Here is a 24,139-nt window from a genome sequence, read left to right on the forward strand (position 1 = left end):
GTTTGAGGGTGAGGATGATTTTTTCAATCTCAAGTGTGGATGTTTTGGTGAAGGAAAATTTGGTAGGTTGAGGCATGAGGGTAGCCTTAGGTGGTGACAGGGTAGGTAGTTTAAGCGAGTCTTTTTTCAGTTGAATTTTATTTTGGAGGGTAGTAATTTTATTAGTTAGAGCATATTGGATGTCAGAACACCAGGTCTGATCTTTAGTGCAAGTGTCTGGTATGGCAATAAAGTTCCTTTAGGATGGAAAAGAGTTCCTTCACACTTGATTTAGAGTTAGCGATACGATCGTTATATGAATTTCTCTTAGCCAGACAAACTGCATTTTTGTATTGACGGGAGATAGATATTAGGTTGGCCTTGTTCTCAGCAGTTGCACATGTTTTCCAGTTGGATTCATATTTTCTCTTGGTGAGACGTAAAGCCTTGAGTTCCGGCGTAAACCATTTATTTAGATGGGCTTTAGGTTTGCTTGTGCGCATTTTGAGTGGGGCAATTTTGTCCAAAGTATCAGTCATGATTTTGTTATACTCATGAACTAATGTGCCGGGGTCTGAATTGTCAGGCAAGGCGTTTAAAGTTGGAAGAATAGCGGGTATGACATTTTCCATTGTCATATTCTTTTTGTTTCTTGTAGGGCATGAGAGTGCCATGGGGACGACTGTAGAGGATGGTTGGGAGGTTAGGAGGTCAAAGGACACTAATGAGTGGTCAGACCATGATAATGCCGAAATAGATGAGATAACTGTAGTACAGTTAGAGTCAGCGACCCAGTCTAATATTCTACCTTTCGTATGGGTAGGGTTGTTGACTTTTTGGGAGAAGCCTAGGGAGTTAATAGCGTGGGCAATAGTCGCGGCATGCGCATCTGTTTTGTCATTAAATCCTAAGTTGAAATCCCCTAATACCAGCAGTTGAGAAGTAGTTTTAGCATTGAGGGTTAGAAGTTTGTGTAGATCCTCTTCAAAGGTCCCAAGCGGACCTGGAGGTCTATAGATTAGGTGAATGGTTAGGGATTGATTATTATTTATAAGGAGTTTAGCAGTGAGGGCTTCACAGGATTGTAGCGTTTGTGCAGGGGCTAGTCTTAGTGAGAGGCTTGATTTAGAGATAATGGCAATTCCGCCTCCGCGGGAGCCCTCTCGGTCTTGTCTGCATATAGTGTAGCCGTCATGTATGGCTAACATGAGTGAGGGGCCTGCTGCCTGGTGTAGCCAGGTTTCAGTTATGGCAATGAAGTCCAGATTATTCTCAGTGATTAAATCAGCTATCTCAAGGGCATGTGCAACTAGTGACCTGGCATTGAGGAGTGCTCCTTTATAGGGGGCTGGGCTGGGGAATGATATGTGGGGGCTGGGCTGGCAAATGATATGTGGGGGCTGGGCTGGCAAATGATATGTGGGGGCTGGGCTGGCAAATGATATGTGGGGGCTGGGCTGGGGCATATGTGGGGGCTGGGCTGGGGAGTGATATGTGGGGGCTGGGCTGGGGAATGATATGTGGGGGCTGGGCTGGGGAATGATATGTGGGGGCTGGGCTGGGGAATGATATGTGGGGGCTGGGCTGGGGAATGATGTGGGGGCTGGGCTGGGGAATGATATGTGGGCGCTGGGCTGGGGAGTGATATGTGGGGGCTGGGCTGGGGAGTGATATGTGGGGGCTGGGCTGGGGAATGATATGTGGGGGCTGGGCTGGGGAGTGATATGTGGGGGCTGGGCTGGGGAGTGATATGTGGGGGCTGGGGAATGATATGTGGGGGCTGGGCTGGCCAATGATATGTGGGGGCTGGGCCGGGGAGTGATATGTGGGGGCTGGGCTGGGGAATGATATGTGGGCGCTGGGCTGGGGAATGATATGTGGGGGCTGGGCTGGGGAATGATATGTGGGCGCTGGGCTGGGGAATGATATGTGGGGGCTGGGCTGGGGAGTGATATGTGGGGGCTGGGCTGGGGAGTTATATGTGGGGGCTGGGCTGGGGAATGATATGTGGGGGCAGGGCTGGGGAATATGTGGGGGCTGGGGAGTGATATGTGGGGGCTGGGGAGTGATATGTGGGGGCTGGTGAATGATATGTGGGGGGGCTGGGGAATGATATGTGGGGGGGGGGCTGGCCAGTGATATGGGGGGGGCTAGGCTGGCAAATGATATGTGGGGGGCTGGGCTGGCTGGCGAATGATATGTGGGGGCTGGTTACAGTCTGTAGACCCCTCGCTCCAGGTCTTAATAACTCCCCCCCCCCCCCCTCCCCCCGGGAATGGGCAAGAAAAGAGGACTGGGGAAACTCGAGAACAAAGAAACACACATAGATCACCATTAAACCTGTGAGTGTGCTGAAGAGTGGTCTATAAAGTGGGGGGCGGGGGGGGCCTTCCCTCTGAGGGCCTGGCTGCTGTGGGAGGGGCGCGGGACCCCGGACTCTGGCCGTGCTCAGTCACCGGGTTTTCTAGGGTCCGGTGGGCGCTCGAGCCTCGTCCTGGTCCCTGGGGGGGGGAAGGGGGTCGTCTCTCACTGGAGTCACTGCGCTCCTCTCTCTATTGGGGTCACGCCCCTCACTCATTCTCTCTCTTCTCCCCCCCCCCCCAGGTCTGCACACGGTCCAGGTGATGTACGGCTGCGAGCTCCGGGGGGACGGCTCCATCGGGGGGTTCCGGCAGGACGCCTATGACGGGGAGGACTTCCTGAGCTTCGATAAGGACCAGATGAGGTTCATCGCCACCGCGACCCCGGCCCAGGTCTCCGCGGACCGATTGAACTCGGAGAAGATGGAAGCTCAGAGACAGAAGGCCTTCCTGGAGGGGGAGTGCATCGAGTGGCTGCAGAAATACCTGCAATATGGGGAGGAGACCCTGCTCAGGAGAGGTGAGGAGCCCTGCATGGGGGAGGGGAGCCTGCTCAGGAGAGGTGAGGAGCCCTGCATGGGGGAGGGGAGCCTGCTCAGGAGAGGGGAGGAGCCCTGCATGGGGGAGGAGGGGAGCCTGCTCAGGAGAGGTGAGGAGCCCTGCATGGGGGAGGGGAGGAGAGCCTGCTCAGGAGAGGTGAGGAGCCCTGCATGGGGAGGAGAGCCTGCTCAGGAGAGGTGAGGAGCCCTGCATGGGGAGGGGAGGAGAGCCTGCTCAGGAGAGGTGAGGAGCCCTGCATGGGGGAGGAGACCCTGCTCAGGAGAGGGGAGGAGCCCTGCATGGGGGGAGGGGAGGAGACCCTGCTCAGGAGATGTGAGGAGCCCTGCATGGGGGAGGGGAGGAGAGCCTGCTCAGGAGAGGGGAGGAGCCCTGCATGGGGAGGAGAGCCTGCTCAGGAGAGGTGAGGAGCCCTGCATGGGGGGAGGAGACCCTGCTCAGGAGAGGGGAGGAGCCCTGCATGGGGGGAGGGGAGGAGACCCTGCTCAGGAGATGTGAGGAGCCCTGCATGGGGAGGGGAGAGCCTGCTCAGGAGAGGTGAGGAGCCCTGCATGGGGGAGGGGAGGAGACCCTGCTCAGGATAGGTGAGGAGCCCTGCATGGGGGTAGGGGAGGAGAGCCCGCTCAGGAGAGGTGAGGAGCCCTGCATGGGTGGGAGAGCCTGCTCAGGAGAGGTGAGGAGCCCTGCATGGGGAAGGAGAGCCTGCTCAGGAGAGGTGAGGAGCCCTGCATGGGGAAGGAGAGCCTGCTCAGGAGAGGTGAGGAGCCCTGCATGGGGGAGGGGAGGAGACCCTGCTCAGGAGAGGTGAGGAGCCCTGCATGGGGAGGGGAGGAGACCCTGCTCAGGAGAGGTGAGGAGCCCTGCATGGGGGAGGGGAGGGGAGCCTGCTCAGGAGAGGTGAGGAGCCCTGCATGGGCAAGGAGAGCCTGCTCAGGAGAGGTGAGGAGCCCTGCATGGGGGAGGGGAGGAGAGCCTGCTCAGGAGAGGTGAGGAGCCCTGCATGGGGAAGGAGAGCCTGCTCAGGAGAGGTGAGGAGCCCTGCATGGGGGAGGGGAGGAGAGCCTGCTCAGGAGAGGTGAGGAGCCCTGCATGGGGGAGGAGAGCCTGCTCAGGAGAGGTGAGGAGCCCTGCATGGGGGAGGGGAGGAGACCCTGCTCAGGAGAGGTGAGGAGCCCTGCATGGGGAGGGGAGGAGACCCTGCTCAGGAGAGGTGAGGAGCCCTGCATGGGGGAGGGGAGGGGAGCCTGCTCAGGAGAGGTGAGGAGCCCTGCATGGGGGAGGAGAGCCTGCTCAGGAGAGGTGAGGAGCCCTGCATGGGGAGGAGACCCTGCTCAGGAGAGGTGAGGAGCCCTGCATGGGGAGGAGACCCTGCTCAGGAGAGGTGAGGAGCCCTGCATGGGGGAGGGGAGGAGAGCCTGCTCAGGAGAGGTGAGGAGCCCTGCATGGGGAGGGGAGGAGACCCAGCTCAGGAGAGGTGAGGAGCCCTGCATGGGGGAGGGGAGGAGAGCCTGCTCAGGAGAGGTGAGGAGCCCTGCATGGGAGAGGGGAGGAGAGCCTGCTCAGGAGAGGTGAGGAGCCCTGCATGGGGGAGGGGAGAGCCTGCTCAGGAGAGGTGAGGAGCCCTGCATGGGGGAGGGGAAGAGACCCTGCTCAGGAGAGGTGAGGAGCCCTGCATGGGGGAGGGGAAGAGACCCTGCTCAGGAGAGGTGAGGAGCCCTGCATGGGGGTGGGGAGGAGAGCCTGCTCAGGAGAGGTGAGGAGCCCTGCATGGGGAGGAGACCCTGCTCAGGAGAGGTGAGGAGCCCTGCATGGGGGAGGGGAGGAGAGCCTGCTCAGGAGAGGTGAGGAGCCCTGCATGGGGGAGGTGAGGAGCCTGCTCAGGAGAGGTGAGGAGCCCTGCATGGGGAAGAGGAGAGCCTGCTCAGGAGAGGTGAGGAGCCCTGCATGGGGAAGAGGAGAGCCTGCTCAGGAGAGGTGAGGAGCCCTGCATGGGGAAGAGGAGAGCCTGCTCAGGAGAGGTGAGGAGCCCTTCATGGGGGAGGGGAGGAGAGCCTGCTCAGGAGAGGTGAGGAGCCCTGCATGGGGGAGGGGAGGAGAGCCTGCTCAGGAGAGGTGTGGAGCCCTGCATGGGGGGAAGGGAGGAGACCCTGCTCAGGAGAGGTGAGGAGCCCTGCATGGGGGAGGGGAGCCTGCTCAGGAGAGGTGAGGAGCCCTGCATGGGGAGGGGAGGAGAGCCTGCTCAGGAGAGGTGAGGAGCCCTGCATGGGGAAGAGGAGCCTGCTCAGGAGAGGTGAGGAGCCCTGCATGGGGAGGAGACCCTGCTCAGGAGAGGTGTGGAGCCCTGCATGGGGGGAAGGGAGGAGAGCCTGCTCAGGAGAGGTGAGGAGCCCTGCATGGGGGGAGGAGAGCCTGCTCAGGAGAGGTGTGGAGCCCTGCATGGGGGGAAGGGAGGAGAGCCTGCTCAGGAGAGGTGAGGAGCCCTGCATGGGGGGAGGAGAGCCTGCTCAGGAGAGGTGAGGAGCCCTGCATGGGAGAGGTGAGGAGCCCTGCATGTGGGGAATAGAGCCTGCTCAAGAGAGGTGAGCCCTGCATGGGGGGAGGAGAGCCTGCTTAGGAGAGGTGAGGAGCCCTGCATGGGGGAGGGGAGGAGAGCCTGCTCAGGAGAGGTGAGGAGCCCTGCATGGGGGAGGGGAGGAGACCCTGCTCAGGAGAGGTGAGGAGCCCTGCATGGGGGAAGGGAGGAGAGCCTGCTCAGGAGAGGTGAGGAGCCCTGCATGGGGGAGGGGAGGACAGCCTGCTCAGGAGAGGTGAGGAGCCCTGGATGGGGGAGGGGCGGAGACCCTGCTCAGGAGAGGTGAGGAGCCCTGCATGGGGGAGGGGAGGAGACCCTGCTCAGGAGAGGAGCCCTGGATGGGGGAGGGGCGGAGACCCTGCCCAGGAGAGGTGAGGAGCCCTGCATGGGGGAGGGGAGGAGAACCTGCCCAGGAGAGGTGAGGAGCCATGCATGGGGAGGGGGAGGAGACCCTGCTCAGGAGAGGTGAGGAGCCCTGGATGGGGGAGACCCTGCTCAGGAGAGGGGAGGAGCCCTGCATGGGGAGTGGAGGAGACCCTGCTCAGGAGAGGTGAGGAGCCCTGGATGGGGGAGGGGCGGAGACCCTGCTCAGGAGAGGTGAGGAGCCCTGCATGGGGGAGGGGAGGAGACCCTGCTCAGGAGAGGAGCCCTGGATAGGGGGGGGCGGAGATCCTGCCCAGGAGAGGTGAGGAGCCCTGCATGGGGGAGGGGAGGAGAACCTGCCCAGGAGAGGTGAGGAGCCCTGCATGGGGGAGGGGAGGAGAACCTGCCCAGGAGAGGTGAGGAGCCCTGCATGGGGGGAGGAGACCCTGCTCAGGAGAGGTGAGGAGCCCTGCATGGGGGAGGGGCGGAGACCCTGCTCAGGAGAGGTGAGGAGCCCTGCATGGGAGAGGGGAGGAGACCCTGCTCAGGAGAGGTGAGGAGCCCTGCATGGGGGAGGAGACCCTGCTCAGGAGAGGTGAGGAGCCCTGCATGGGGGAGGAGAGCATGCTCAGGAGAGGTGAGGAGCCCTGCATGGGGGAGGGGAGCCTGCTCAGGAGAGGTGAGGAGCCCTGTATGGAGGAGACCCTGCTCAGGAGAGGGGAGGAGCCCTGCATGGGGAGTGGAGGAGACCCTGCTCAGGAGAGGTGAGGAGCCCTGGATGGGGGAGGGGCGGAGACCCTGCTCAGGAGAGGTGAGGAGCCCTGCATGGGGGAGGGGAGGAGACCCTGCTCAGGAGAGGAGCCCTGGATGGGGGAGGGGCGGAGACCCTGCTCAGGGGAGGTGAGGAGCCCTGCATGGGAGAGGGGAGGAGACCCTGCTCAGGAGAGGTGAGGAGCCCTGGATGGGGGAGGAGAGCCTGCTCAGGAGAGGGGAGGAGCCCTGCATGGGGAAGGAGACCCTTCTCAGGAGAGGGGAGGAGCCCTGCATGGGGGAGGAGACCCTGCTCAGGAGAGGTGAGGAGCCCTGCATGGGGGAGGGAAGGAGACCCTGCATGGGAGAGGTGAGGAGCCTGCTCAGGAGAGGTGAGGAGCCCTGCATGGGGGGAGGAGACCCTGCTCAGGAGAGGTGAGGAGCCCTGCATGGGGGAGGGGAGGACAGCCTGCTCAGGAGAGGTGAGGAGCCCTGCATGGGGGGAGGGGAGGAGAACCTGCTTAGAAGAGGTGAGGAGCCCTGCATGGGGGGAGGGGATCCTGCTCAGGAGAGGTGAGGAGCCCTGCATGGGGGAGGGGAGGAGACCCTGCTCAGGAGAGGGGAGGAGACCTTGCTCAGGAGAGGTGAGGAGCCCTGCATGGGAGAGGTGAGGAGCCTGCTCAGGAGAGGAGCCCTGCATGGGGGGAGGAGACCCTGCTCAGGAGAGGTGAGGATCCCTGCATGGGGGAGGGGAGGACAGCCTGCTCAGGAGAGGTGAGGAGCCCTGCATGGGGGGAGGGGAGGAGAGCCTCCTTAGAAGAGGTGAGGAGCCCTGCATGGGGGGAGGGGATCCTGCTCAGGAGAGGTGAGGAGCCCTGTATGGGGGCAGAGCCTGCTCAGGAGAGGTGAGGAGCCCTGCAGGGGGGATGAGAGCCAGCTCAGGAGACGTGAGGAGCCCTGCATGGGTTGAGCCTGCTCAGGAGAGGAGCCCTGCATGGGGAAGGAGACCCTGCTCAGGAGAGGTGAGGAGCCCTGCATGGGTTGAGCCTGCTCAGGAGAGGTGAGGATGTAACGGTTTATTGAGAAGCCACCCTCAACATGTGGAATTCCATCCCTCCCCACCTAAGTGGTTATGCACCAAACTGTTTAGCAGATTCTTTTCTTCACCCCTGTCTCACACGCATGTCATGCCCCTTGGATCTCTCTCTCCTGAGCTAACAATGAGCCAAGAACCAGGCCCCTGTACGGGAAATATATTGGTATTTATTTAAATTAAAAGTAATAGAAATTAGCACGAAAAATGTCCAAAACCACTTTATCCGTAGCATAACACAATCAAATTATCCCAGCATAAATAAATCACAAAAGTGAGTAAAAAAGAACACAGACAAAATGCTTCCCTTTCTGTAAATTTCACTTTATGAAATAATTACACTGATCAATAACGAAAGCACGTATGTAATGTCGTGTGATTTTAATTTTCCTGCAGGCTTAAAAGTCTAGCAGTAGGATTTCAAGATTGGTAAAAAATACATATGGCAATAATAATTTCGCCCACATTTTTGGTTTCAAATAAACACGGGCGGAGTGGCGGCGAGTGGCAGTCGTGCAGTCTGTTACCCGTATTGCACTTCAGTCTTTCTTCAGTGGCTACCATACCGTGAGGCGTGCTTCCCAGCTCCTACTACAAAAACTCACCTCCGCGGAGCGGACGCGGAGTGGCGGCGAGTGGCAGTCGTGCAGTCTGTTACCCCTATTGCACTTCAGTCTTTCTTCAGTGGCTACCATACCGTGAGGCGTGCTTCCCAGCTCCTACTACAAAAACTCACCTCCGCGGAGCGGACGCGGAGCGGACGCGGAGTGGCGGCGAGTGGCAGTCATGCCAGGCAAGCCTGGCAAGCCTGCAAAGACGCCCACTCTCCCGCAGATACAAACGGAGCTTCAAGAAGACGTGGGCCGTCGCTTAAGAAGCACTAACTCAAGCGCCAGTGCCAGGAAAAACACAGTGCAACCCACTTCAAACTTCCCTTTTGACATTGACCAGCCTCAGGCTTACTTCACTTCAGACTCCAGGCTGAAAAGCCTATCGATGAGAGTAAGCGACACAACCTCCGCATCGGCAAATCCTCAACCTCCTCTAACCTATGGAAAGCGTACATCAGACTCATCAGACTTACCCAGCATTTCGCGAACACCTTCGCCAGGGGCTTCCCCCCCTCAAGGAGAAGCGGAAGCTGGTAAGCGCGTCGACAGCCCAACAAGTCCGCGGCGTCCCTCGGAAACTCTAGGGCCTTCCACTCTCCTGCGTCCTGTGTCAGTTACGTCCGAAGCTCCGCCGCCCCCCGGAGGGGAGACGGCGTCGAGATCTCTGGACGGGCTGACAGACGACGCGGTGGACGCCGGACACCGGAGTGGAGGCAAAGTCACGATCAAGTCCGCCGACAACCAATCGAGGAGAGGGGCCCAGGAGGAGGCGGTTACCTCCCCAGAAGGGGGCCAACAAGCCAACCCAACGACTCCAACGACGCTCGAACCTGCGAGCATCTCGGCCACCCGGGAGGTCTACTCACAACAACTTCCGCCTGCTACCGTATTAACGGTATTAGCCCAGATTCATCAACCTACAAACTATGTTGCAAACGAAGACCCACTACTTCTACCCGTCGTCGAACCTACACCTTCACCATCCACCGCTGCTGACGAAATCCTTACCTCAACAAACAAGAAAAAAAGACCACGACCCACGGACGTTCCTTCTAAAAAAAACATAAAAACACAGGGAAAGAAACAAAAAAGGAAGACATCTAACCCACCAGTAAAGCAAGGAGCTAACGACAACCTTGGAAAAGTAAACAAGACCTCCAACTCGAACCCAAGCAAAAACTTGAAAAAGGGAACAAAACAACTCCAACAACCACTGAAACTTTTAACGGATTTTTTCCGTAAGCATTCAAAGGCCTTTCAAGGCCTACGCCAAGACTTGACTGATGAGGAAATACTGGAAGCGACCATAGAAACCTCCCCCCCAAATAAACAACGTAGACTGAACCTTTCACCTAACATTCCTACCTCGTCCCAACCAATAGCGGTAGAACATCCTAGGCCACCCCCAACCAAAGAAAATGGGCTACACGTGGCATCATCACCAGTAACACTTGTTACTTTAAAACCCGACCATCAATACTTAGGACCCTCCACAACGGAAGGAGCCGCGACTATAACACAGCTTACACCCCGGCTGCTAAATAGCACCGACATTACCTCAGAATTACCAGTGTCAATCGAGGGCGACTCTGGTCCCTCATTCCCTACAGAGAGTAATTCAACATTACAAGACTCCATGCAACCAGAAGGTGAGCCCCACGAGACTCTTCCAAACCACCCCATGACCAGCCTAAACCCAACCATTATCGGTAAAAGCCTACCGGTCCATCGAACCCTACCAGAGGAAGGCCCAAGAAAGTACGACTTGATCCCCCACGTCGAGGAGCAAACATCGGGGAAAGTCCTAACGAAAAAGCCCTCGCCCTCGGGGAGGGAGGATTTCACTAGAACAACCAATTCCCCCCTTGGTTTTTCCCAGAGAACAAAGTTTCCTCAAACGTTCAAACCAAACCTTCTAAATGAGAGATCCTTGGACACTTTCTATTCTAATCTCAATACCTACAATAACCAAAGAAGACACTCATTAGATCACCCCTCCAGAACATCAAATACAGGAATCACGTCCACACACCCATCAACCCCTCTGGGTAACATCCCCTCCTCTCAAGACTCAATATCCTCAAAAGATCCCCCACCAAAAAAACTTGATATGTGTACTCTGATCAATCGCCCTCGCCCCTTTTACCAAACTTTATGAGACCATCGGAGACACCCTGAAAGACCAAATTTCAATACAGTCAACCATGTCAACAAAATTGACTTTCCTTGAAGGGTACATAATGGCCCTAGAATTGAAAAAAAAACAGGAGGAGCCTCCAAAACCACAACATCCTATAACACCTAACGACGCAGGAAACGCCACAGAAACAGAAGTGACCATGCAGTTACCCCACATACCACGAGAAGCGAAAGCGACCCAAACCGCTGTATTTATTGACTTAACAACGACCTTAAACTCACAAACAACGACAGAAAAAACCATAAAAGATCCTCCTGAGAGTACTATGAAACCGACGAGCCCTCTGGTCCTTGAACCAATATTTCAAAACCAAGCACTTAGCAGGGCGAAACTTCCACCGCTGATAAAGGCCCTAGCAGCCCAACCGACCTCATTGTTAACACCGAAGGCTAACCAAAGACCGCCTCTCGTCGTAAATGCTCCTGGTAACCCCTCACCCAGAGGGGTCCAGGAGTTCCTAAACCAAGATGAGCTGATGAACATCACACAGCACCTAACAGAGGAATCTACACCTCTCTCAATGAAAGAAACTCCCACGTCTGATATAACCACGACCCAGGTTCAGCAACAAACCAGAACCAACCCAGAAGTCTCTGGATTAGAGTCTTCATCTTTAACTCCGAAGAACCGAAGAAGGCCCTTCACCAAGAAACAAGATGAAGAGAGTAAACATCATCTCCACCATATTAATTACAGCACAAAGAAAAGATCTGCGCCCCAAAAGCGAGAAGAACGACCTCGCTCCTATCACCGGCGGAACCGGAACGATTACCACGAAGAAACTAAACACCTTTCTCGAGACGTCAGAAGACTACGATCTCGTCCACAAGGAGCTTCTAACATACCCCCTACAAACAATAAAACAACCAGAGCCTCACTGCAAAAAGATCCTCAGATTAGATGGATTCTGAAGCTGGAGCAAGTTCAAGAAAACCATGACAGAGTCACTTTAAACAGAAGAACAGTCCTGGACCTCTTCAGCTACATCCCTAATTTGTGTGCGCTACAATCCGCAGACATCCGGATAGTTGACCCAAGTCATAGTCACCACAAGGCGATTACCCATCTTTACATTTCATCCTCAACCACGAATAAAATCTTAAGAGCAGCAGTTGAAGATCTGCAAACCATGGGCTACGATCTAACCGAATCGACAAGGGAAATCAAAGCACTTAAAAACGTGGCAATAAAACCTACCACGAACAGCTCAAAGAGCAAAATCGTTTCAAAACACGCCCACCAATACCAACATCGCCTCACGAAAAGCGCTAGAGACATAGGAAGACCGAACGACTATATACACCGAACTGTCCGGAAAGAGCCTCCAACACAACTCACCAAACCAACTGGCTACTCGCGCCCATCAGGCGACCATTTCCAGGAAGCGTCGTCCTTTTCAGCACTCGAAAGAGCTAACCAGGAACATCGACAAACGACAGACCCAAGGAAAATCCAAAGGAAGATCCAAAACGAGACCTATTCAAATGTGGTCAAAACCAGGCCAGCTTCCACCCTGGAGACAATGTGGTCATGGCTACCTAAAGCCCTGAAGTCCCAGCGCCAAAAATAGCCACCAACGTGCAACAACAACTGTGACATGACCAACAACCTACATAGTCCGTCTTCCAACAGAATAAAATTATGCTCATGGAACACTAGAGGCTTCCACCACCTAACCACCCAGAGCTCTATTGACTGGAACGAATATGACATCATCTGCTTACAAGAGACCTGGCTCCTTCAACCGCCGATCATCGACGGGTTTCAGACTAATATAGTCCCAGCCAAAAAAGGTCTAACAGGTAGGCCAACTGCTGGCCTTCTTGTCGCGATTCGAAGCAACTGCGGCCTAACGAATATAGAAAAGCTGAAAGAGACCCAGGACACACTGATGATAAAGCTAAATTGGTCATTAGCTACAGAGAACACCTTAGCACACATAAAGCCGATGATCATCATTACTACATACTGGAACCCGGCCACGACAAGCACCTCAAAATTTATTAAGGAAATGGAACGTGACATCGACTGGATCCATCTAAACCACCAAGTCGACCACATACTTATATGTGGGGACCTCAACATCAGAGATCGCAACCATGATAATCCTCCTTCAGCCAAACTGAAAGATTTCTCCACCGACCAAAGGGCTTCCAAATGGCTAAAGTTGATGGAATCGAGAGCATTCTACAACCTCGACCACACCTTCCTCGATCCTTCGAGGCTCCCAACATGGGAAAGAGCTAACTCCAAATCCATAATAGACCACATCTTCGTCTCTCGGCCACTACTAAACCTGATAACTACATTCAATGTGATAAGAACAGAAGAGAGTGACCATAACCTCCTAGAAACCACCTGGAACTCAGTAGTGCCAACCAAGATCGCGATGCTCAACAACATCGCCCTAGCATCGCAAGGCACAAGACTGAAAATGACTGAAAAAGCTGTTAACTCGTTAACAATAGCATACAAAGACCTAACTTCGCAAAACAAGCTGCCGCCGACTGATTACACTCCTCTGCTGACAGCTTTTAGAATTCCACGTGGAAAGAACAGGGAAAACCGCCCACAGCGGACGCATACATTTGACAAACTAGTCCAAGAGAAAAAGAGAGAGCTAAGAAGATCTAAAAGACTCGCTCTGACACTCGAACAACCCTTCGCAGCAGCTGCCACCCGAACAGCTGTTAAAACCTACAAAAACTGGCTGAGAAGCCACCGACACAATCTTCTCCAACAAGACGCGGAAAACATCCTCAGGGCAATAAACGGCAATCACGCCAGAGACTTCTGGACGCTTATCCATTCTGCCACCCCAGGAGCCCCGCCCGACCAACTAAATGGAATCGCGGCTGCTACATGGGAGACACACTTCGAAGCCTTATTCAAAGAACCGAAGTCCACCGAGGTTAAACCATCCGAATCCACCTCAGAGTGGATCAACATCAGCGATCAGGATGAAATTCAAACTCCGATAAGAAAACTAAAACCGTCCCGTGCACCAGGACCGGACGGGATAACAAACGTCGATCTGAAAACTTACCCGGAGGCGTGGTCCCAACTCCTGAGCACTATTTTTGCTCGCTGCGCAGTTTCCAGATCAATACCTCCGTCATGGACCCGGGCGAACATAGTTCCTATCTACAAAAAGGGTAATAGAGCTGACCCTACTAACTTTCGCCCGATAGCCCTTCTGGACTCAATAGGCAAACTGTTCGGATCCCTCCTTTTGCAACACTTCCTTAGGTGGGCAACCAACGCCCCCTGTCAAGACCATCTCCAAACCGGATTTAAGAAGAACCTGGGAACCAACGCAAATATCCTGATATTGAACATACTGAAAAACAAGATCCTCGAAGGTAAACCCAATCTATACATTGTGTTCGTCGACCTAACACAGGCCTTCGACAAAGTGGATCGCTCCAGACTATGGCAGAAACTAACAAACTGGAAATGTCCAGCTGAGATCTTGAACCCGATTAAAGCCCTATACTCAGGCACGTCAATGAGAGTGAGGTTAAACCAACAAGGGTCCCTCTCGGGCGAGATAAAAACACTTAGAGGTGTCAAGCAAGGCTGCCCGCTTGCTCCGGCGCTGTTCTGGACTTATCTAGGGGACTTTCAAGTCTCCGAAAAACAAATTCGCTCTTTCCCTCCAAAGCTGGGTGGAACCCAGATCAGCCGCCTCCTGTATGCCGATGACTTGATCCTGCTAGACCACACTCCCATAGGACTTCAACGACAACTAACTAACCTCCAAAGGTATATGGCGGAAAACAACTTAGAAATTAACGAGTCCAAAACAAAAATGATGAGTCTCCAAAAACCATCAAAGAGAGGGCAAAAGATCAATCTTCGTCTCGGCAAAACTCAAATTGAAACGGTTAACAGCTTCAAGTACCTGGGAGTCATGCTAGACAGCTCTGCGAAAGATAAAGCAATGCAAGAATCCCTCTTCGACAAAGTCAAAAACGTATCCAACCAGGGTAAGGCAATCGACCTCAAACTTGGTCGTTACTCCATAATTCCAGTTAGAGACTTCTACAAAAAGAAGGTGATCCCCTCGATCACTTACGGATCAGACGCCATGCCCAATCTTCCCGCAGAGCTTTGGCCAAAACTGGAAGCCTTATTCTGGAGGAAAATCTTGTGCCTCCCGAAATCGACACCGATGGCACCACTCAGGAGAGAACTTGGCCTCCTATCTCTGGGAACCCTGGTTGCGTTGAACAGTATCCTACTCTACAGGAAATGCATTATGCCAGGAGCGCCATATGCCTACCGTTTAATAAACCAAGAACTCGAATCGAAATCTTGTAACTTCCTTTCAAAATGGGAATCAAACATGCTTGCCCTCCTACATTCAGCAGAAAGCAGCAAGGAAGAGCTGAAATCCAACCCAGTAAAAGCTTCTAAAAAAATCAAAGAGTGGGACTGGATCCAAACCGCAGAAATAGCAAATAAATACAAACTCACCAGCCACCTTCCTCCTTTCTTCAAGAAACAGGATACACTGCAAACCTACCTTAAACTTTTCCCAAGCAGAGCAGCCCGTCTCTTCTTTTTGAAAATTCGATTAAATCTTCTAGAGACAAACGAAATTCTGGCAATCAGAGGATTATCGAATACTAATCGATGCCGGCACTGCAAATCCACCACAGAAAAAGAAACGATTCGCCATCTTCTGCTGAACTGCCCCAAGACACGAGAAATCCGTCGCATCTACCTGAAGAACAACATCTCAGACTTTGCATCACTGGACGAGGAAAACTGCTGGAACAAGCTGATTGCAGGCGACAAACCAGGCTGGGCCCTAGCCACGGTAAACATTATGCAATACATCATAAACTCGACGCGTCCCTTAGATGCATAGACTACCGCTTTTCTTCTGTCGCCTTCGTCGCCAAAGGTCTGATCTAATCCAGGCCTCACTCCTGCTTCTTCTGCGGGCCTTGAACCCCGCGCCACTACGCTGTGCGCCCCTACATACAGCCGCCTGTTCCTTCTTTTGATATAGGAGGGTCGACCGCTTCTTTTTTTTTTTTTTTTTTTTTCTCTCTTGCCTACAATAAAAAATGTTCAACTACTCGAACGGCCCACTGGCCTTTTCCTTCGTTTTGTAAAAAATCTGAAGAGATTAAATTACAATAAAAAAATTTAATAAATAAATAAACACAGGGTGATTTATCCCTTTGTTTTTCAGCCCCCAGCCCCCTTGGGAAGTCAGACAGAAACATTGGAATGCTTTGGGTGAATTTTGGATTTCAGACCCCTCTTACTGAAAGGCCTGTGTCAGGGAAACTGGATAAAAAGGTTGGACTGATTTAAGAACAAAGACAATCCTCTTCCTTAAAGAAGTCGGGGTCAGCTGGACAACAAGGATTACCCAATTAAATTATAGGCTATAGTTTTCACACTGGGAATTGAGATTTGTAATTTAAAATTTTAACAAAATTCACCCCGTAGTGTTCTGCCAAATGGGGAATTAATTAAATTAATGTTTTTGGTTACATAGGTCTCAGATTCTGTAGGTTTATCACTCACACTTTCCTTACCACTAGCCCACTCCTCACCTGATGATTCTGTGTGGGTCTTTACGGATTCGTCGGATGAGCTTTCCAGCTTTTCCCTCCAGGCTGTCTTTGTCTTTGTCCTGACGGTCTTATTCTTCTGTTTGACGAGATAGGTGCGAGCTCCCCCAGAGGCCACTTTGCCTATAAGCAATTAGCCCGGCAGCGGGGACTCCGGGGAGCTCACCCCAAACCAGGGAAAAGCCTTGCCGTAAAACCCTGGAAGATTGTGTAGCTGTAGTAGGCAGGGGTAAGTTGTAGTCATCCAGAGAGGAAGTTGTCGGTGAGCACTGGTATCCGGACTTCAATACCCAGCATGCACTGGTAAGTGTTCGTAGTAGATAGGGAAATAACGATCCAGTGCGGAACAGCACAAACAGTTCAGTACTCCAAAGTGTTCCCAGCAAAGAGCGTCTGACGGCAGGAGAGACGCTGTAGCAGGAATGAGTACTAGAAGGCAGCGCGGAGCGCGGCACAACAGCGGAAGCAGAAACAAACAGGTAAGCGGAATAAACGGGAGGGGGAAACCGCGAACAGCGGTGACGTAAAGACACGGGCAGACGAACAGGGAAGGAAGGCAAGGGAAACGCAGAGGATCAACTGGAGGCAGAGCACAAGCGTAGTGAACTCATGTAGGCAGCAAGAAAGTTGCAACGCACAGGTGTTCTCCATTCTCAGGTTCTTGTAGGTAGTACAACAGAAAGACTAGACCGCACCTTGCAGTGACTCGGAGTCTAGTCCTTCTTCCATATCGCCCATCTGCTCCATACTTTCCATGGGCGATATGACAATAGGCTAAGGATCTACACAGTTTTAACCCCCCCGAACCCCCCCCGCCCACTATAAAGGGACATGATTCAAGGCAAGCAAATTACCCTCACCTTTTGGTTTTCTAGGGCTTAGTTCTACTTACATAACAAACCTCTGTTTAAGGTTCAGGAAAGCCAGCTGCATCTCAGGACACTCTGGAAAGATAGGGCAGGGGACTGGTCACTCCACTTTCAAAGATGGCCTCCCGCTCTCCACCACAGGACCCAGTCAGCTTTGAGGCCTTCCTAGAAATAGACAACTCCCCCCAAATGCACTCTCAGCAATCTCTTCTGGTGTCTCCTTGGACCTGTCAGATGGTAAGTTTCAGCAGCCTTCCTGATGGTCTGTCTCTTCTCTCTGTCCTCCTGTCTTTCTCCTTTTTCTGTCTCCCTGGTTTTTGTGTCTCCCCTATCCTAGTGCAGTCCCCATTATTAAGCAGAAATGACATCACCAATTTTACAATCTTGTGGAAGTACCCTGCAATAATTCCTGCCACTAGGATTGGACCGTTACTCCTCTCTCTCCTCCCAACCCCGCCTCCAAGCCAGGATTGGTTTAGGGGACTGGAGCAACATATGGCACTTCCTATTTGTAATCGGCCCTTTGTTCTCCCTTCAACTTTTTGGCAAAAACTAGTTATGTATTACAACTTCATAATTCTACTAGCAACTGCCATACTAAACCTATTTTTTATTTTAGCTGATCATGGAGAAATGTACCTTTCGCAGAGGATCCACCTGGTCTCCTCCACAAGACCCACTAGATCACCCTATGCCAGCATGCTCTCAGTACCCAGGGTAAAAAGGACCAGAGCAGGGGGCTCCAGTTTCCCGTACCTCGCTGCCGTACACTGGAACACCCTCCCTAGCTCCCTGCGCTCTGAACCCTCACTGACCGCCTTTCGGAAAACCCTGAAAACTACCCTGTTCATCTAACAATTACATGGCCTAGCCCTCATAATTGTATTCTATGATGTATTATGTGATATATCTGATCACAGGTCACTGCCTTACTGTAACCCAAGGCACAACCTGCTCACATTGTAACTAAGTCTTCCTTGCAAGTAACAGTGCCACAATGCCCCCGGGCTGCCTGCGCGCTATATAAATTTAATAAATAAATAAATAGATAAACCGACCACCAAATCCGTACGATGTAGAAGGGCCATGTGGCACATTTCTGCCGTTTCCATAAAAATCACAACAGTTATGAATATGTAAGTTATTGAGCATATCCCTAATTTCATTTTCCACCCGCTCACCAACTCTCACATTTGGAACATGTTCCGATCAGCCAGAAACCTCGTCTATCTGGCCATTAGAGTTACTAGAGTCGCAGGTAGATGGATTTTATATCCCCAAAATCACTTAGAAATGACTTAACAAATGGTACAAAAATGAAATCCATCCGCCTTACGATGTCTGGGAAAGAGGCCTAAATGATAATGGTCTATTTAAATTAATTGTATATCTGTAGGTTCAGCAAATGGGAGATTTACTTCATCCAGCACAGCCATCTGTCTCCCTGGGCCTGCCTGTTATTAGAGGTTTTTATGAGTTTCTCTGAAGTTGGTAGTTTGCTCTTTGAAATTGCAGCCCCCAGTCTTCACACCTTTTAGTCATGCTCCAGCCAAGAGTGAATTTCCTTGAAGTCCCTACTTTAACTGCCAGCAAGTCTGGAGAACACTGGGCTTTCGACACCTTCAGCTGGAAATGTTATTGTGAGTGGTCATTAGATGGGAGATGTGAAATCCAGGCTAAGAGTGGGAGTTTTCCTTATGATGTTTTGCCCTCAGCCAGCAAAAGGGTCTGCCTTGGGCTGACTTTATTTTCATGAAGACACAGTGGCTTTTCAAACATCACTGGAGTTTTGTGGGTGAAACATAATATACACTTTTATCAACCCACACATCATGTTTTGTTTTCCTGACATTTTTCTGTGAGCAGTGATATTTCTTTCAGTTTCATTTTTTTCCAACCGTTTTTATTTGCACACACATGTGTAGGCCGTTTTTGTATTCAGTGTTTAAAAATCCTGTTTTCCATATGACGGGGATCTTGAATTCCTCCTTCTTTTGTAAACTAAAAGGCTGCTTGTCCATTGGTAATGACAGGTTGGCCCCCTTCCATATGGCTCTTTAACTTTGCTTAAAAAACAAAAACGAAAGCCAAGCCATTTTTGTTTGTGTTTAAAATCGTGCTGTTCATGTTAAAGGGACTTCTGTTTGGGGCCTTTAAATGCACCCCACATGCCCCCCCCCCCCTGTTCTTCCATGACTCTTTGTTGGGGAAGAGCAGGGCAGAGTGGGGTTAGGTGCAATTCTCTTCATCAGGGAGTAGGCACTCCAGTTTCCCCTTCCATCTCTGGGTTGGGGTGTATGGCATGGCACCGCCTTTTCTTCTTTCTTTTGGGAGTGGACACTCCAGCCTCCCCTTCCATCTTTGGGTTGGAGGGCATGGAACGGCACCTCCTTTCTTCCTTCCTTTCCAGGTCCCTGGGATTCTCACCGGACTCCACTCTCACCAACAGGCTGGAAGTTTAGGAGGTTAGTTCTCTAATAAAAGATAGAAAAAGAGTTACACACATTCTTCCCTGGGAAGATTTACATAGTGTTTACAACAACATGGGGCCTCATTACAGGTCGGGCGGTCCGGAATTAACAGTGGCGGTAAACACGCTGCCACTGTTAATTCCGGACCGCCCGATCCCACCTCCTGCAGGCGGGAGGTGATGTTCCTGCCAGGTCTGACCTGGCGGGTTTACCACCGCCCGCCTGCAGGCGGACGAGGAAACACCAGCACCATCACAAGATGGTGCCGGTGTTTCCACTTCCCCATTCCCATTGAGTCCTATACAATAGGAATGGGGATTTACCCCATGCCGCCTCCGGGATTCCCAGGACACCAGGGTCGTAATGCCCTGGTATTTCCGGGAGTCACGGAGGCGGAATGGTAATACGAGTCCGGCGGTAACCAGGCGGTTTTACCGCCGCGGTTACCGCCGGACTCATAATGAGGTCCATTGACTTATAACATGAGATTTCCATTTCACAAACACATTTTTATTTTTCATAATTTGTACAATAACACCAAGTAAATGACTCCCTGTTGTTATATAGATCACATGCTCTGCATAGGCCGACATCTAGTGGAAGCTGCAGAGTATTACAGTTGTTGTTTTCAAAACTCGAAAAGGGACGTCAACAGGGTATGCCAGTAATACTATCCCTAGTGTGACGTCCACTGTACCCATGATCCCTCACGCGTCGGGATCCCTCAGATTGTTTTTTTCTGCCATTCTAGATGGACGCTTATAGCGGAGTTCCTTTCGGTGTAAAGCCATTGACTATTTACAATTAGCAATAGTATTTCTTTCTATCCTTTCACCGACCTCCGAAACACCACGCCAGTGAAGATAGAAAATATGCCTGTCGAAGACTACCGCAACGGACCGTTCGGCCTGTGGTTAGACAAACACTTAGTTTGTAATTTGTGTCTTCCGAGAGACCACGTCAAAAGTGCAGGCTCTTCAAGCCAAAGACGTTAAAGGACCACTCCACGAAACGCTGGGTCCACTACGCCAGGCAGCGAGGCCGACCGAGTAGCTCCAGATACTCAAGCGCAGGCCCCCGACCCCGTAGGACAGGCCGGCGGCCATGTTGTGGGGACTACACCCGGCAACGGTAGCGCTACAAAAACTCACACCACTAAGCACATAAGCCCAAGTCGAGACTCGACACATGGGTCAAGTGATCGACAATGATCGACACCAAGGGAAAGGTCAGCTGAGTCCCGGTCCTCTGGGCAGTCTCACTCGAGATTGCCACACAACAGGGCCCAACCGTCAAAAGACAGCAAGAGTGTCGCTCGCAAAACTCCCTCAGAAGGTTCATCGTCCGTGGACGAGGCCTCGGCATTACCAGCAGCCGAAATTCGACGCTTGGCGTCAGATAAGCTGGCAGGCCCACTCCTCTGGGCCCCGGGGGGGGGGGAAACATCACAAAAAGACCTCAAAAACCCCTCATAGGGACAAGAGCCCTCAGAAGGAAAAGTCTAAATCATCCAAGCCAATAGCAAAACCTACAGAACCTAGGCCTAAAGTGGTACCTCCCACAGATGAGGACCTAGGACTTTCCCCTCAATCTGTAATAATCCCAAATTCCCAGGAATGGTCTTCACAGGACATTGACAACGAGTGATGAAAAGAATGACCTTTATGGCCAATTGTTTCGAGAAGAACCCTGATTACCTCCAGAGCTTCAATTCCACTCCTCACACCACAGCTCCATCTGGCTCTCAGGCCTCTGCCATGCCTACTCAACCCCCCTCTAAGAGGTCTCATTCGAATTCTCCTTTACAGAGTACAATCATAGATCTCTATGACCCTGAATCAGACCCAGAAGATCTCTCCTTTGTAGAGGCATCTGACCCTCAGCTTATTGATGAGGATACAGAGGACCCTTATTATGGGGATGATGAGGACCTAGAGGAAGACCAAGAGGCTTAGATGTACTCTATAGATTCCCCTCTTAACCAAGACACTCCACTGGTTGATTTCCCTATTGATAATCAACCCCTCCTCAATGAAGTATTAGCCAAGGCGGCTGAGCACTTTCAGATTGACACACAGGAAATACAGGAGACTTTGCAAAACAACTCCTTGGGGACAAAAAGACAGTCGCCCAGTTTATCCCGCTACTGAAATCAGTGCAACGCAGAATACAGCCATCCTTAGAAGCCCCCAATCTCACATGGGCCGTAAACCCACGTGTGGAGAAGTTATTCAGGCCCGCACCTTCGGACACTTTATATATTAGAGGTCAACTAAAACCAGACTCCTTAGTTGTCACCACAACTAGACAGAGAGCAGGTACACCCCTTGCTTCCTCCGAGGCTCCGCCTGATAAGGAGAGCAAAAAGATCTATGCCATGGGCCGAAAGGTCGCCTCCTCTCCGGCCTATCAAACAAGAATAGCAAACAATCCAACCCTCTTGGATAGTTACAACTGCCACAAGTGGGAGGAAATGTCTGCTTTACTTTCATCTGCCCCAGAGCCACTCAAATCCCAACTAGCACAGGTGGCTGCAGATGCGAGGGCTGTGTCTAGCTGTCTCCTTAAATCCAATTTTGATGCAGCGGACAATGCCGGAAGGGTCATTGCACAGGGGACCATTATTAAGAGGCATGCATGGCGCGCCAGTCAGGTTTTAGACCGGAGACTCAGGCCACTCTAATAAACATGCCAGTGGAACCTAACGTGCTCTTCGGTAAGGCCGTTGAAGAGGCGCTTAAAACAGCAAAGGACGAGTATGACACTCTAAAATCTTTAGGTCACTCACTAACAAGCCTTCTGGTCAAAGGGGTAATGGAAATCTTTGCTGCTTTCGAGGCCAAAAGTCTCAACGTGGATCCAGCTACTATCAAGGCCAGGGCTCCTCCTGGGGAAATAATCAAGGCCAATCCTGCCAGGGCTATCCCAGAGGACAACGCAGAGGTCTTGGTCAGGGCAGAGGCCCTGCTCGAGGTGGCACTCCACCTCAGAGCAAGTGACATTCCTCTTCAGGTGCCCTCCCATGCTTCTCCACTAGGAGGATGCATTTCCAGCTTCACCCATGCATGGGAGGGAATCCCCTCAGACAGATGGGTGCTGTCCACAGTAGCAGGCGGATACTGTATAGAACTAATCCAACATCCCCACGACCACCCCCCCACGACAGGATCCACTCAGAAGAACATCAGCGTATCCTTCTCGAAGAGATAGCCACACTTCTATTAAAGGACGCCATAGAAGTCGTCCCGGCCAACCAGGTAAACCGGGGTATTTATTCAACTTACTTCCTTGTGCCAAAGAAAGATCTAACCATGCGGCCAGTATTAGATTTGCGCCCTGAAAACAAGTATGTCAAGCCACAAAAGTTCTGCATAACTACGCTACAAGAGGTAATCCCTCTACTAGGAAGGGGGATTACATGGCAACACTGGATATGAAAGATGCCTATTTTCATATTTCAATGTTCCCAGTGCATAGAAGATTCTTGCATTTCAAGATAGCGAACCAGCACTACAAATTCAAGGTGCTGCCCTTTGGAATAGCCTCGGCTCCAAGGGTATTCACAAAGGTACTGGCGGTGGTGGCAGCGCACCTGCACAGGGAGGCAATCCCAGTGTACCCTTACCTGGACGACTGGCTCATTAGAGGGGAATCCCCCCTGATTTGCAGACAAAACATTCAGAGAACAATCAACCTCCTCTTTCAATTCGGCTTCTCCATCAACGAGAAAAAGTCAAACACTTAAAAACAGTTACTAGGAGCTGTCTTAAACACAGAGTAAGGGTTGGTCTTTCCATCAGAGGAAAGAGTAAAACATTTGTTACTGCAAATAGCACATTATCAGGCCGGCCGCCAGATAAGGGTGCGCAAAGCTATGCGTTTAATAGGCATGATGAAATCCGTGATCCTTCCAACATGGCTGTTGAATACGAAACGCAGCTTACCAGCCTTTATGCGCTATGTTCAACTTCCTACAAAACAGTCATGCTCCCGCAGCTTTGCGCGTCTCAACGCTACCACTTAGTGTAGTGTAGCAGACCTGTGTTGCCGGAGTTTGCTCAGGGCCTCCTTCCGAGTCCCATTTTCCATTTCCTTGATTTCGCTCCCTTTCCATTCCCTTTCCTTGAACTACCCTCTTCCGTGCTGTTACTCCTGGACTCTTCCTGTTTCCTTCCTGGCTCCCAGTCTGGATATTTGAACGATCCTTGGCGTAGGACTTGCTTCCTCACGCTTGAATCCGAAGACCTGCACACGGGCCTGTACAAATCCCGGACCGTGCGAAAGAACACATCCAAGAAGGTTGCAAGCTAAGAAAGACAGGTGAGAAGGGGAGAGACTTGTGACAGATTGAGACGCCTTAAACCCGATACAAATACAAAGATGGAAGCCGTGGTTCAAGACCTCATGCGAGGTATGCAGGGACTAACCACTGATGTCCAGAACCTTAAAGCCGCGAACGCTGCATTAAAGCAGCTAGTCTTATCTCGTGACTCTGCAGCCAAAGAAAGCGTTTTGTTGGGAGGAGTAGTGGACAAATACGATGGCTCTTCAAAAAATCTCTGTGCCTTCCTTGATTCATGTTTGGTACATTTTACCTTCAAGCCATACTACTTTTCCACCCCAAGAGCAAAGGTGGGATTTATGATATCACATTTCACGGGCAATGTCCTGACCTGGGCAACCCCTCTAGTCAATACGGGCGACACACTCCGGAATGAT

General features: G+C 52.1%; 1 protein-coding gene across 1 annotated transcript in view; it reads left to right on the forward strand.

The window, feature by feature from the left end:
* The window catches only part of LOC138522057 (RLA class I histocompatibility antigen, alpha chain 11/11-like), a 275,180-nt gene that overhangs the window by 40,153 nt on the left and 210,888 nt on the right, over positions 1–24,139 (forward strand). Inside the window, exon 2 of the mRNA XM_069635290.1 lies at positions 2,584–2,859. Coding sequence (XP_069491391.1) covers positions 2,584–2,859 — 276 coding nt within the window. The remainder of the gene's footprint in view (positions 1–2,583; positions 2,860–24,139) is intronic.

Source organism: Ambystoma mexicanum, chromosome 13, assembly GCF_040938575.1.
Source record: "Ambystoma mexicanum isolate Mex_15411 chromosome 13, UKY_AmexF1_1, whole genome shotgun sequence".
In the NCBI taxonomy this organism is placed as follows: domain Eukaryota; kingdom Metazoa; phylum Chordata; class Amphibia; order Caudata; family Ambystomatidae; genus Ambystoma; species Ambystoma mexicanum.